Below are 14184 nucleotides of genomic sequence, written 5' to 3' on the forward strand. Positions count from 1 at the left end.
GAGTAGAGAGGTAATGATGGTGGGTGGCGATGAGAGCGGTGTGAGCTGAGCTGAGCTGGTTTCGTTGTAGGCGTGCTGTGGAACCGGTCACAGCAGGTCAAAGGGGTGTGAGTATCGCTCGCAGAGTGATGATCAGTCCTGAGTGGGGAGGTATTAGACAGAGATGGATGTGTGAGAGAGTCAGGTGAAGACAGGGAGTAGAAGAATGAGAGTGGAGATGTAAGGTAAAATGAAAATGAGATACCGCATGAATATGCGGTAGTAGTACGCACCCACTGCCAAAACAAGGTTGAATACAAGTTGGACCACCTCCACTCGTCATCAGTTGGATCATGTCACGTGATATGCTACTTAATCACACGGACACGGTGGCTGAGGCTGATAAACAGCTGTGCCTGTTATGCTGTTGCGTCATAAGTTGATGCGGCAAGTTACTACCAGTTAAGCTTGAATTTGGTGTTTGGTTTTCTTTTGAGCATGAGCAGGTCAAACGACCACTGCAGATAGATATCCCTTGAAAGGCACAGAGCAATGTCAACAAGGAACCAGCAGACATCGCCGAGTGACCTGCTTGCCTGCTCGTAGCTGTGAACATCATGTTGCCAATTAATTGATCAGAACCGACGTGATGCTTGGCAAGCGACAAGAGACACCGAAGCGATGCATGGTTCATCCAACGTATCGACCAAAATGACCACGTATCCGATGACTGATGTGACGGACATTCCCCCCGGGTGGATCGGGGATTATACCTCGACTTGATTTTCTAATTTTATTAATGGTCGTATGCTCGGTTGTTGTCATCCTTTATATCATAGTCATAGTAATGGTAGCATAGCATACTAGTCTTCTTCATTTTTCAATTTCCACTCGTACTCTTGGCGATCGTAGCGGTGTATACATACTCTCCCTCTTTCTCATTCTCTCTTCACTTCAATCTCAGATAATACACATAGAAAAAGGACACTCTATCATATCTCCCCCTTCATTCTTTCCTTTCCTCTCTCTCTCTGCCCTCTTCATAACCATCGTTGAGAACCATCGCACACTACTTTCGGCAGACCACTCAAAATGGTCACCCCAGCTCTAATCGCTCTGCTCGCCGTCCCCTCGATCCTCGCCTCTCCCCATCCTGCCCCATACTCTCCATCTCAAGAACTAGCTCTAAGGGCACTATCAGATAAATCGTATGCACCGTACAAAGTGGATTGTCCAACGGGATGGACATGGATAAGGAACGCTACGGTACGTACTTTACTTCTCTCCAACCGCATTACTGTTATGCTTATACTGATAGTATGTGTAGGAAGGATTGGCATCGGGAGAAAGAGATTTCATAGCGAATCGACAGAAGGTCACAGGTCCAGCTATAAATACCATGGCGTCTTCTCATGGGATTGCCAACCCTCCTAGAACACCTACGATCGGTGTAGCCTTGGCTGGTGGTGGATACAGGGCGATGTTGTAAGTCATCTTACGATGTGTGTAAAATACCACTGGGTGAGGACAGGGTATCAACTGATGGGGATGGGATTGTCCTTCCGCAGGACCGGTCTGGGCGGAATTATGGGAATGATGAACGAGTCGTCCGAAGGTGCTGCAAGTGGGTTAGGAGGCTGGTTGGACGGTGTAACGTACTGGGCTGGATTGAGTGGTGGTAGTTGGGCGACTGGGAGTTTCATGTCGAACGGTGGTGAATTACCTATCAACTTGTTAAACAATGTGAGTGCTGGTTATCTCCATGATCATCGTCTGAACAGTCACAACACCACATCGGCTATATCCCTCTTCAACGTTCCCATCTTGTACCCATCATATGATTGCTTCTTTCCAGTTACTAATCCTTCCCTACTTGCTCGGGTGGGTATGCTGATTCCTGTCCGTCAACGTGCAGTTGTGGAACCTCGACTCCAATCTAGTCTTCCCATCCGACGACAAACTATCCTTCTACACAACCCTCGTATCAGAGACCAACGCCAAATCCGACGCAGGCTTCCCCACCCAGCTCACCGATCTATGGGGTCTCGCAATTGGTTCACACGTCTTACCCTCCCAATACCAATTAACCAACTCACCCAACCTCACTTTCTCGTCTCTCCCTTCGGTAGTACAGAAATTGGGTAATGGGAGCTTGCCAATGCCAATCATCATAGCAGCGGAGAGGGAACAAGGTGAACTGGTGATTGCTGAGAATGCGACTGTATGGGAATTTACCCCGTTCGAATTTGGTTCGTGGGCTTTTGGAAGTGAAGTCAAGTCTATTGGAGCGTTCACAAATCTGGAGTATCTGGGGAGTGAACTGAACAATGGGCAAACCAATGGGACTTGTTGGAAGGGATTTGATCAGTTGTCGTGAGTTCCCCAAACCAATATCATCGATGATGTCCCCATCATCTCACATGCACTCATCCGCATATCCCCATCCCCCTTGCGTTTGGGTAAGAAAGGTTTAGCTGACAATGTGAATCAGCTTCGTAATGGGTACTTCGGCTACTTTGTTCAACAGTGCTTTACTGCAAATTAATAATTCAGATTCCGGTCTGGTCACCGACCTCATTCAAGGGTTCTTGGAGAATCTGGGAGAAGATCAGCAGGACATAGCGAGGATACCCAATTCATTTGCCAACTACAACCCTGGCGAGAACCCAGTGAGTAGCGCATTCTCCCTTCCACCTCATTCTCACTCACTTGCTTCTCCCCCAATACTCTTCAGCTAACCCCCCATGGTCTTTTATCTAGATCTCATCATTCGAATACATAACCCTAGTAGACGCAGGCGAGACCAACCAGAACATCCCTATCGAACCCCTCCTCATCCCCTTCCGAGAGGTCGACGCAATCATAGCTTTCGACTCGTCCTATGATTCTCCCTACGTCTGGCCGAACGGTACCGCTCTCAGAACGACTTTCGAAAGGGCTAAAGTACTAGCTGAAAATACCGGTACCCAGATTAGGATGCCCGAGGTACCCTCTGAAAATGGGTTTATCAATGGTGGGTATAATACTCGACCGACGTTTTTCGGATGTAATGATACGACTACGCCTTTGATTGTTTATGTGCCGAGTTATCCTTGGAGTGCGGCTGCGAATACTTCCACTGTGGGTTGTTTCTTCCTATCATCCAATATTCACCCTTCTCCGAAGCTCCCCATCATCCCGTGTTCTACCGGATGTCGCACCACCTTTGAACGGTGATGGCTAATCCGATATCTAACAGTACCAACTCGAATACTCTGACGAGCAAGCCAGAGAAGTACTATACAACGGCCTTCGATCACTCACACTGAACGGTACAGTCGAAACGTGGCCTAGGTGTCTGGCATGTGCCCTTACAGATAGGTCCTTCGAATATACCTCGTCAAATAGGACAGCAGAATGTCAGAGCTGTTTCGACACGTGGTGTTGGGCAGGAGACGATAATACCACGCAACCCAACACATATGAACCTCAGATTGCCAGTGTGCCGCCTTGGCTTACTGCGAGGGGTTTGAGTAGTGGAAAGGCAGATGCGAAGGGGGTGGAGAATACACAGAGTACTAGTAGTGCGAGTATGAGGGTGGTTAGAGGTGCTGGTGGGTGGATGGCGAGTCTGGGTGTGGGGATGGGAGTGGGGTTGGCGATGTTGTCATGAGATGATTTGAGATGATGTACGATGATACGTATGTGGGTGGGTGTATGATACGACATATAATGACGAATATAATATGCTTTGATGCATTGATGAGGATTTGGCGAGGGTTGTTCAGTCGTTGCGATGAGAGGACATGCGAATGACTTTTGTACTTACGCTCGACCGGAGTCTTTTTGTTAGGGGTTCCAGTGCAATATGGCATGGTTGTACCGGAGGTATCCTGATTCTGCTGATCTACATCACATCCCGTTCGTCCCCGGTGGCACAACAGTATGATGTACGGCTCCATGGCGATCCGGTACTACAGTGGAGAGAGAGGCTGCGCCGAGTAATGCAAAGCGAGATTACCTGGATACTACTACTACAGTATCAGTCTACCTCCGATCAGTTTTGAGTCCTGGTCCTCTTCATGCCGGCGTAGAGTCAGCCTCGATACACCAGCCCAAGAGAAGATTTTACCCCCGAAAGAAAGATACACGTACACATAGCGGACGGTGACAGGTAGCTCTCATATGGTGATATGTAGAGGAATTGTTCCTGCCTTTTGTGGTATGCATACGCGATTCAGGTTAAGAGTGACTCTGGGCAGACAAACATATACAAGGCCATCTGTCTAGGGAGATGCTTACTCTGAACTCGCCGCCACCGCCCCTGGCCAGTACACAGGGTGGTCCCTGCTCAAAGTTGGTGATTGTGACTGTATTGTACTGTACAATAAACGCTCATGGCGCCTACTGGGAGCCTTTCGAATGCTCCATACATCCGGAATCTCCTTATCTACCTCACCTTTTCAGAACCGCATGGAACAGTGCATCTAACGTCATATAGATATTTTGATTTCGCGCTAAATATACCGTACAAGTGTGTGTCGTGTGCACAGAACGCAGCTGGAAGCCGGAATCCGTAAGAATTCTCGGCAAAGTCAAAGCAAAGGATTGCCGACCCTTTTCGGTGATTGGTCATCAGACTCGACCTGCTTATCCAGTCCAACCGTATCGCGATGTACGGTGATGTGATATCATCATGCGCAATACCGCATGCTTCCTTCGTTTGGACATATCTTTCACAAGTAGACACGACAAGACCATGCGAGACCATCAATCTCCACCTAACTCCTCATGGGGTGTTTCTGCTACTGCTCCTGGGCAGGGTGCTCAGTCCATGCAATAACGCCAAGAGAATGCCGGGTGCTTATCATACTTGTTCATGCTGCATCTCTATCCAGATCGAACCTCGGCCTTCCGGATCTCCAAACAAAACAAGAGAAGGAGTTGATTCCCGTGACGAGACTTGAGTGCCTGATATTCTTTCTGAGTGAATCACTCGCACTAGCGTGGTTTTTAAGGAAAGCCGCAACTCTAATTAAACTCTTATCGTTGATCGCCCATATGGGTCCTTTCGACTCCGGATTAACTCGCACGAGTGGCCTTGTGGCTTTCTTACTATATCGACGTCGTCTGATTCGTCAGAAAAGGATTCTGTCATTCACATCATCACAAGATGTATATCTCTCAGATCGATCCGAGCCTTATCATTCGCCGATGTATACGGCCCATATGGGTGTGTGCATGGTGGTGGGACGGTAGTGCGAACTTTATTCGTGTGTGGCTTTATGCAAACGTCCTATCTACTGACATGGACCGGAATCTGCCCATGTAATGGTTGATTCGCTCGGCCGGAACTACCAATTACTTACACTCCTTTAGCTCAGGTCGACTGATATACAATAGCATCCGGTTTCATCCCTCTCCCTTCCGGGTCGACTACCAACATCCCCCGATGATAGGATATACGGCATATATGCTACAAACGCAACATTAAGTTAGGTGGAAATCAAGGGATGGATTGAAAGGATGATATCGTACCTGAAGCTGTTCATGACACGACTCCACATGGGAAACGGAACATCCACTCCAAATTGTGTTCCTAAGGTTTCATTTCTCGTTCGAACACCATGTGGACCATGCTGCTGGGGCTCGATAAGGTCGATAAGGCGTGGTCGGAGCTAGATAAGCGGTTTACCAACGGGAAATAGTGATAAGGGAGATTGAGGTTGAGGGTATATAAGAACATTCGGACGCCTAGGAGACACGAAGGAAGATATCTCCATCCCCCAACTTCAGCATTTCGTAAAATCCCAATTGCCTTCGGCGTTGTTGACGATCATGGCTGAAGAAAAGGATATCACGAGGGGTCAAGCCGATGAGCTGACTTATGTGAAAAATGAGAAGAAAAGCTTGGAGACGGAGGTTAGTAGATTTCCCAGATATACTAATCAGTGACAAAATGGAAGGCTGATACCCCTGGTGGTCAGGCTGAGATCTCGGGAGCAGATAAAGGTGTGTATGTGGATGCAGTAGCAGAGGCTGAAGATGTGGCTCAACACGGGTGAGTACACATCGACAGTAATATATCAGCATCGTGCTGATAATCTGGGTGCAGTGGCCTCGGCATGACTGGGGAGGATATCTTGGCTGTTGAGGATAAGCTCAACTCCATGACCCTGGAGAGAACTAGAATCGTAAGCATCCTCCCTTACACCACTGTATGTGTAGGATAGCTCGTGGCTGACGCATCTTATGCTCACTCTAACAGATCTTGAAGCAAGTCCAAGAAATGCACCAACACGACCAGAACTTCCCCGCCCACATTCTCCAACGAGTCGAGATTTTCCTGGGCGACGATACGATCATGAAGAATCCTCACGACCCCGAGCATGCAGAGCTGATCAAAGAGATGAAACTCGAAGCTCTGATGGTCACTGAGAACTCCCCCTACGCGGAAGTACGAGCCGTCGTGGAGAACACCGACGATCCTTCGATGCCTTCCTTCACTTTTAGGACTTGGTTCATCGGTATTATATATGTCATCATTGGGGCGTTCATCAATCAGCTGTTCGATATTAGACAGCCTGCCGTTAGAGTCTCGTCAGAGGTGGCTCAGCTCTTGGCTTGTGAGTACACTTTCATTTCATCGAAAATCCAAATGTGTGTGGCACTTCTGAAAAAAAAACTTAAAATTGCAGATCCTGCTGGTAAACTTTGTGAAAAGCTGCTTCCTGACTGGAGTTTCACCTTGTTTGGCAAGAGACACAGCCTTAATCCTGGAAAATTCAATAAAAAGGAGCACATGCGTGCGTCTCACGAATTTCGAGAACGTAATTGTCTAAGGAGAGGCTAACATCTTTCTGTAGTGATCACCATTATGGCTACCGTCGGGTATAACACCCCTTACACATCTAACATCATCCTTTCTCAGTTCCTGCCACAGTACTTCAACCAATCTTATGCATCTGAGTTCAGCTACCAGGTGAGTACTGTGCCGTTATCGTTTATTGCTTCGTTGACGCATACTAAAGCAACGCGACTTGACAGATCCTTATCGGTCTCGGTACCAACTTCTGTGGATATGGGTTAGCCGGGTTAGCGCGACGATTCCTGATCTATCCTTCCTTCTGCGTGTGGCCAGGATCACTCGTCACTATCGCTTTGAATCGAGCCTTCCACTCGGACACCGACCCAGCCGTACCTGGGCCTTTTAAGCGGATCTACAACTGGTCGCGAATGAAGCTTTTTGCTGTAGCTTTTGCCGCGATGTTCGTTTGGTTCTGGTTCCCTGGGTTCCTATTCACCGCTTTATCCAGCTTCAACTGGATAAGTTGGATCAGCCCCAACAATGTGTCACTCAACAATATCGTAGGTTTCAATAACGGTCTAGGAGTGAATCCCTGGCCGACTTTCGATTTCAACGTTTTGACTGCGTACGATTTCAACCCTTTGGTCGTGCCTGCTTTCGGAACGATCAACCAGTTCATCGGTATGGTCATCGCGCTCTTCATGATCGTTGCATGGTACTGGTCTAACACTTGGCACACTGGTTATCTTCCTATCAATAGTAACCATGTCTTCGACAATGCTGGTAAAGCGTTCAACGTGCAGAAAGTGATTGATCACAGAGGGATCTTTGACGCCGCCAAATACCAAACTTACTCTCAACCCTGGATGGCTGCCGGTAATTTGGTCGTGTACTTTTGGTTCTTTGCCCAGTATGCTTGTAGTGAGTCTAGTCGACGTTTTGTATAAGCTACCAGGATGCTGACACTTATCATAGCCATCTCGTACGCTGCTCTTTTCCACCGTCGAGAGATTATACACGGCCTGAAGGGATTGTGGCACAGTCTTCGCAGGAAGAAGACTGATAGTAAAGAGGACGATTTGACCGAAGATATCCACTGTAGATTGATGCGATCATACCCTGAAGTCCCCGAGTGGTGGTATCTCCTCGTCCTCCTCTTCGCTATGGGATGTGGTATGGCCGGTATAGGCGCTTGGGAAACATACACCAACCCGGCGGTCGTGCTGTTCGGTATCGCCTTGGGTATCGTTTTCATCGTTCCGGTCGGTCTGGTCACCGCCATCACAGGTATTCAAGTCACCATGAACGTCTTGGCGGAACTTATCGGTGGTGCCTGGACACCCGGTAACGCATTGGCCATGAACTACTTCAAAGCTTTCGGATATATCACTACCGCTCAGGCTATATACTTCTCGAGCGATCTCAAAGTAGCTCACTACCTCAAGATTCCTCCCAGACATACCTTCGTGGCTCAACTGGTCGCCACATTGATCTCCACCTTGGTGTGTACAGGTGTATTCAACTTCCAGATGAACAAGGTTCCCAATGTCTGTACAGCCGAAGCACCTTTCGGTTTCTCATGTCCTGGTATCAACACTTTCTTCACGGCTGCTGTCTTCTGGGGTACCTTGGGTCCCAAAAAGCTTTTCGGCTCGAACGGTCAATACAGAGCCCTTATGGCTGGATTCCCAATCGGTTTCGCAATGCCTATCGGTGAGTTTATCGGCCTGACCATTGGGATTCTGTGAGAATTACTGACTTGATGAGCGATAACAGTCATCTACTTCTTGAGAAAACGATTCCCCAGGACTGCATGGTTGAGACAGATCCATCCCGTCATGCTTTGTTACGGAGGTCTCAATTGGTGAGTCATGATGGATATAATCGGGGTGTAGGCATCATGAGAAAGTGACTGAGATGATCCATCTAGGGCTCCTTACAACTTATCATACCTTTGGCCCTCGGTTCCTCTAGCGTCTTTCTCATGGTTCTATTTGAGAAAGCGATACCTGGCCTTCTGGTCAAAGTGAGTACCTTGCACTGATAAGTAGATTATCCCACTAACATCCCTGTCTCAGATACAACTTTGTTCTCGCGGCCGCCTGGCAATGTGGTATTGCAATTGCCGCTATCGTCATCTTCTTTGCCATCCAACTACCAGCTGTGGAGGTGAATTGGTGGGGAAACACCGTTTCATACCAAGGGTGCGAAGATGTCGCCTGTAGGAGATTGCCAATCCCTGATATTGGCTATTTCGGTCCCGCCCCGGGAAATCTCCCTGTGTAGACAAAGGATGTAGCATTTTATGCTGAAGACTGGGATGAGTGAGAACTTTGGGCGAGGTGAAACACTCCTTTGGGGAGATCTATGGGTTGGATGGTAGTGGAGGTTGAGAATGTGAAAGCAATACGTGGAAGAAGGTGGGAAAATGCGTCGGTGGGATAAAGGAGCTTAGCGAAATTGGGTCGAAATAAGATTTAGATTAGGATTCGCGGAATCCCAATGGGAGGGGATGGGAAATCTTTGTAAATGTAGTCACACAAGAGCTCTTCTGTGGTTCTTTGTTCATGCATTCTCGTTGTCACTCTTTCACCACATATAAAGCCTACTACGCAGCTCGCAGTCATCTCGTCCCCTCAGACAACTTGTCAACTTCCTTCCCTTCCCCATCCCTTCCAAGTCACTCATTTCCCTGATAACCTTAGATAACTTAACCTGTCACAACAAGCTTCTGACAAAATGAAGCTTTCACTCGCTTTCGGTATTATTACTCTTTTGGCTTCTACAGGTGAGTGATCAGGCGTTGATAAACCTTTATGTTGCTAATACAAGATGGTTGCCACTCAGCCGTAACTGCCATTCCGGTCCCCATGACCTCCGAGGCGGCTGTCCCTGCTCCAGCTCCTTCGCCCACCCCCGCCCCTGCACCTGCTCCCGCCCCCGCTGACGATTGCAGCGAGGACTGCGAGTCTCCTCCTCCAGCAACTACCGAGTGCCAGGATTCTTCTCCTCCAGGAACTACCGAGGCCGCTGCCGTACCCGCACCAGCGCCCCCTGCCCCTGACTCTGGCAGCTCAGGTGGTGAGACCGGTGATACTGGTAGTTCACCCGCTCCTGCGCCCGCCCCTGCTCCGGCACCGGCACCGGCACCCGCTCCTGCACCAGCGCCTGCGCCAGCTCCAGCCCCGGCTCCAGCTCCTGAATTACCTCCACCCGCACCTGAATCACCTCCTCCTGCTTCTCCCCCGCCCTCTTCACCTCCTCACTCTTCACCTCCTCCCTCTTCGCCCCCTCCTTCCGAAGGATGTTCGGGAGAGGACTGTGGAACTCCCGCTCCTTCTTCAGGATGTGAAGGAGAAGGCTGCGAGAAGCCCTCCATGCCGGATTTGCCATGTGATGAGTTCGGAAACATCATCGGTGGTGGCGGTGGTGGAAAGCCTGGTGGTCACGGAGGTTCTTCCCCTATGGGAGGAGGCGGTGGTATGCCCGGTGGCGGAGGACACGGAGGTGGTGGTGGTGGAGGTGGAGGCGGTGGTGGTGCTCCTTGTTAAGCTGTTATTAATATCATACAGCATGACCCTTTCAGACAATTAGGCACATTCCATTCTTGCCTTTGATATAATCCCTAAATCAGTCTTTACTGTTAGTACCGTCTTGGACATTATGCAATTTTGCTTATAGTTGCATTCAGTTTCTCCATTCATAGTGCAATGATCGAGTTTCTGAATCAAAGGTCGCTGGCAATTGAAGGTGGCTAGCAATTCAAGGCCGCTAGCTATTAAATGTAATCAAGATTGGTCAATCGCATCCCTCATGCAGGAGGTACACAAGGATTAGTCACGTCTCTCAACAATGACAATCAGGGGTCAGAAGACCGATATATCTTAAAGGATCCCGCAGGTTTGGCTGAAAGATTGGATGATCTTACTTTATTACCCCGGCGGGGACTCTTCTCTTCCAAACTTCAGGTTATCCATCAGGACGATCATAATGGCTTAACCTCAAAGGATGTCCAAGATCGCCCCACCATTATCAATGTCGATCATCGTACCTCAGTTTGGCTGGACACTTACTCACCGAGCGTTTCCAAGGTTAAATATTTGGGAACCATCCAAGATATTCAATCATCCCAACCATCAGGCCTGGTGTCGACAAGAAGTCCATAGCATTGATTGCGCTTTCATTTTCCATCCTTCGGTAGATTCACTTCCAACAGTCTAATTCATCCCCACTCTCTTTACGTCTAAATAACGATTCGCCTAACCCACTTGGTCAACATGCGATTCTCCATTGCTTTTCCTGTCTTCGCTTTCGCCTCTTGTAGTAAGTGTCCAATACTCACTTCACCACAAACAACCGTTTTGGCTGATCACCACCTCGATGTTCAGCTCTTGCTGCGCCGGTCGCACAAGGTTTTGGCGGCAACAATGTGAATGCGAACGGCATCGTCAGCGGCGGTCCCGCAATCAGCCAAGGACAAGTTGCTCCTCCCCCTGCTGTGACTGGAGGATCAGGGGTGGGGGGCGGAGCATTGGGTAATGCAGGTTCGCCGACCACCTCTGGTCTCGGAAGTGTCCTTGGCGCTTCAGGCTTGTCTGGTGATTCAGGGGATGGGATCGCTGCTGGACCAGCCGGTAAAGCGGCGGCCAAGCCTGGATCGGCCTCTGGAGCTATTGGTAGCCAATTCATTGGTAGCTCGCAATCCCCTGCCCCTCCTTTCGCTTCCGCCTTTGGAACCGTTGGTACCACTCCACCTGCTGGATCACCCTTTGGCAGTGGTCTCGGAAGTGTCCTTGGCGCTTCAGGCTTGTCTGGTGATTCAGGGGATGGGATCGCTGCTGGACCAGCCGGTAAAGCGGCGGCCAAGCCTGGATCGGCCTCTGGAGCTATTGGTAGCCAATTCATTGGTAGCTCGCAATCCCCTGCCCCTCCTTTCGCTTCCGCCTTTGGAACCGTTGGTACCACTCCACCTGCTGGATCACCCTTTGGCAGTGCTTCTGCTGGTGTTCCCCCTCCAGTACAAAGTGTTTAACCTTGAGCACCTACTTCTCCTTACTCGGAGTGGCCCATATAACCCGTAATATATGTAGTTGGAGTATGAGGGCAATGTAGATTGGGGTCCAGCCTAACTCACTTCGTATGTAGGAGTTGTTCTCGAATCAAGGACAATCGGCGATGTATTGCATTGTGTACCCCACGTCGGTTCCCAGAGTTCCGCCCAAATTCCTCCTTAGTTTTCCATTCGAGTGTCATGGCCGACTACGCGTCATCAACCGTCTGTTTAAACAAACAAATGAGCAATGAAGGCGCCATCTGTTATATGATTGCTAGTGAGTCAAGTGAGACAAGTTGAATCAATACTCGCAGTCGCAAACAATTATTCTGGAAACTCATTAAACCCAGGATCCAAACCGAAAGCGGAAGTCTCAGAAGAGGAATATAACCATTGAATGGAAAATTAAGGGTCTCGGAATTTTGAAAAATCGATCTTATCAAGATAAGCTTTCGCGCTAAACCCTGATCGAATGTCCTTGGCTGTGGAATTCTCAGCCTATTTGAATGGTATGGAAAATGGACAAACAAAACGGACGTAAACAAAGTCTGATTGATTCCTGATCCGGATAAATGAGATACTCAGAGGGAGCTTGATGTAAACAAATCAATGGGACCATAGTACTGTATGGCTTGAGATTCAGTGGAAAGTTTCGGCTTGTCTTTCGATCATCATGCTAAGCTGTCTTGTTTGGTTCCACCAGTCGGAGTAGCTCGGTCAACGTATTCCAGCTACACCGGCAGATACAACATACTGGAAGCATTGCATGCTTCTGCATAGAAGACCTGCTTCGGAAGGCCAGACCAATGGGCTAGCGTGCAATATGATTAGCTTACCACTAAGAAGTTTCATCTAATAATCATCTATGAGCTAGACCTTCAAGGCTTCAAACGTGCTGAATTGCCCAAGGTCATCGAAGTAAACAAAGTTCCAATATAATTTATGACCTGTACGAGACAGGAATAGTGCAAAGATTGAGCAATAATGGTGTCATTTCCATCGCGACATACGTCGAGTTGGTTGCGCTCGGAAAAGGTATAAGAACCCCCTAACCTCCTCGATAATACGATCTTTCGGTCTCTACTCAACAGTTCCTCTAGGTCGAAAGCAAACATATCCAGCATCAACAACCCTTATTTCGCATTTAGCTTCGTTCGTCGGTCGACTCATCAGTAAAGCATCTTCGACATGTACTTCATCACCTTTGTTGCCTCTCTTGCTGCCATCGCTGGTGAGTAAACATCTGACGCGTACATGTCATTCCTCTGGCGCTTCCGCTGATCACTGACCACCTTACAGGCACCCAGGCTGCTCCTCTATTTGGGAGCTTCTTCCACCATAGCTCCACATCTCCTAGCAATAACGCCACTTCCACCACCTCGGCTAGATTCCCATCCTACACAGGTGGTCGATTCAACCTCACCGAAGTCCTTGAGGAACACAACATCGATCTTTCCAACCTCAGAAACCTAAATGTCACTCAAATCTTGGGCGAGTTTGGTATCACCCTTCCTTCTAACATCGATGTAGAAGATATCATTGACGACTTGGAAGAGAAGTTCAACTCCACTGGTAACGGCAACGGCTTCCAAAGTGGCTCCTTCTTCCACCACAACTCATCCGCCAGCGCTTCCGCCAAACCTTCCAGCGGATTCTTGGGCGGCTTATTCGGACACCATGGCCACAACAAGACCTCCATTGCGGTGTCTAGAACCAGAAATAGGACCAGCACCAGTGCCAGCGCTACCCCTTCCGTCACTTCAGACTTCGAGAGCTCATTCACCTCTAGCTTCTCCTTCTCAGTTCCCACCCCCAGCTTCAGCGCAAGCAACGTCGAGAGCTTCTCCGTCCCCTCTGCAAGCGCGAGTGCTTCGGCCTCTTTCGGCGACTTGGTTGGAATCGGCAGTGAAATCCTTCCATCGGCTACCACTTCGTTCGCTTTACCCTCCGTTTCCGTATCCGTTTCCGCTTCCAGCGCCAGTGTTACCCCCCCATTCATCTCGACGGTGACCGAAGAAGATGCTGGGATTCCAGGCCCCACCGGCACCAATGGTGATCTTTTAGACGTAGATGCTACCGTCACCGCTGATCTCCTCGGCGCCGAAGTTACCGCTGATGTCAATCTCGATATCTAAGCTGGACTCAATCGGAGTAAGGGTTGTCTTACACCCGTCGGACATTTTTGCCTGTCTTTTCCCACTCTTCCCTCTGGCCTAATCTTATTTCAGTTCAATTTTCGTTCTTCTTACTTATTCGATACATTCCTTGTCTGGCAGAATTGGTTATAATTCCCTGTAGCGAATGGTCTCGTGCGCGACAATTTCAAGAATGTCAATAAAAATGTATCTATATCGTGTTAGGTCAT

At 48.9% G+C, this 14184-nt stretch overlaps 5 protein-coding genes across 5 annotated transcripts; all 5 read left to right on the top strand.

Moving 5' to 3' along the window:
• Window positions 1-1071: 1071 nt before the first annotated feature.
• On the top strand, window positions 1072-3631 carry I302_102578 (phospholipase B; the record flags this gene model as incomplete). Its single annotated transcript, XM_019187944.1, has 7 exons — window positions 1072-1245; window positions 1307-1464; window positions 1548-1722; window positions 1895-2352; window positions 2471-2648; window positions 2740-3099; window positions 3218-3631. The coding sequence occupies 7 exons, from the start codon at window positions 1072-1074 to the stop codon at window positions 3629-3631; spliced, it is 1917 nt and encodes a 638-aa protein (XP_019050822.1).
• A 2165-nt stretch (window positions 3632-5796) lies between these two features.
• Window positions 5797-9052, top strand: I302_102579 (OPT family small oligopeptide transporter; the record flags this gene model as incomplete). The annotated part of the gene is made up of 11 exons (XM_019187945.1): window positions 5797-5880; window positions 5946-6019; window positions 6074-6152; window positions 6227-6584; window positions 6657-6764; window positions 6825-6940; window positions 7006-7687; window positions 7742-8479; window positions 8543-8630; window positions 8697-8792; window positions 8845-9052. 11 exons carry the CDS (start codon window positions 5797-5799, stop codon window positions 9050-9052), a joined length of 2631 nt encoding a protein of 876 aa, XP_019050823.1.
• Window positions 9053-9505: 453 nt separating this feature from the next.
• I302_102580 (uncharacterized protein) lies at window positions 9506-10317 on the top strand (the record flags this gene model as incomplete). Its single annotated transcript, XM_019187946.1, has 2 exons — window positions 9506-9554; window positions 9614-10317. The coding sequence occupies 2 exons, from the start codon at window positions 9506-9508 to the stop codon at window positions 10315-10317; spliced, it is 753 nt and encodes a 250-aa protein (XP_019050824.1).
• A 726-nt stretch (window positions 10318-11043) lies between these two features.
• Window positions 11044-11798, top strand: I302_102581 (uncharacterized protein; the record flags this gene model as incomplete). Its single annotated transcript, XM_019187947.1, has 2 exons — window positions 11044-11089; window positions 11155-11798. The coding sequence occupies 2 exons, from the start codon at window positions 11044-11046 to the stop codon at window positions 11796-11798; spliced, it is 690 nt and encodes a 229-aa protein (XP_019050825.1).
• Window positions 11799-13007: 1209 nt separating this feature from the next.
• Window positions 13008-13954, top strand: I302_102582 (uncharacterized protein; the record flags this gene model as incomplete). Its single annotated transcript, XM_019187948.1, has 2 exons — window positions 13008-13050; window positions 13119-13954. The coding sequence occupies 2 exons, from the start codon at window positions 13008-13010 to the stop codon at window positions 13952-13954; spliced, it is 879 nt and encodes a 292-aa protein (XP_019050826.1).
• Window positions 13955-14184: the final 230 nt, after the last annotated feature.

This window comes from Kwoniella bestiolae, chromosome 1, assembly GCF_000512585.2.
Source record: "Kwoniella bestiolae CBS 10118 chromosome 1, complete sequence".
In the NCBI taxonomy this organism is placed as follows: domain Eukaryota; kingdom Fungi; phylum Basidiomycota; class Tremellomycetes; order Tremellales; family Cryptococcaceae; genus Kwoniella; species Kwoniella bestiolae.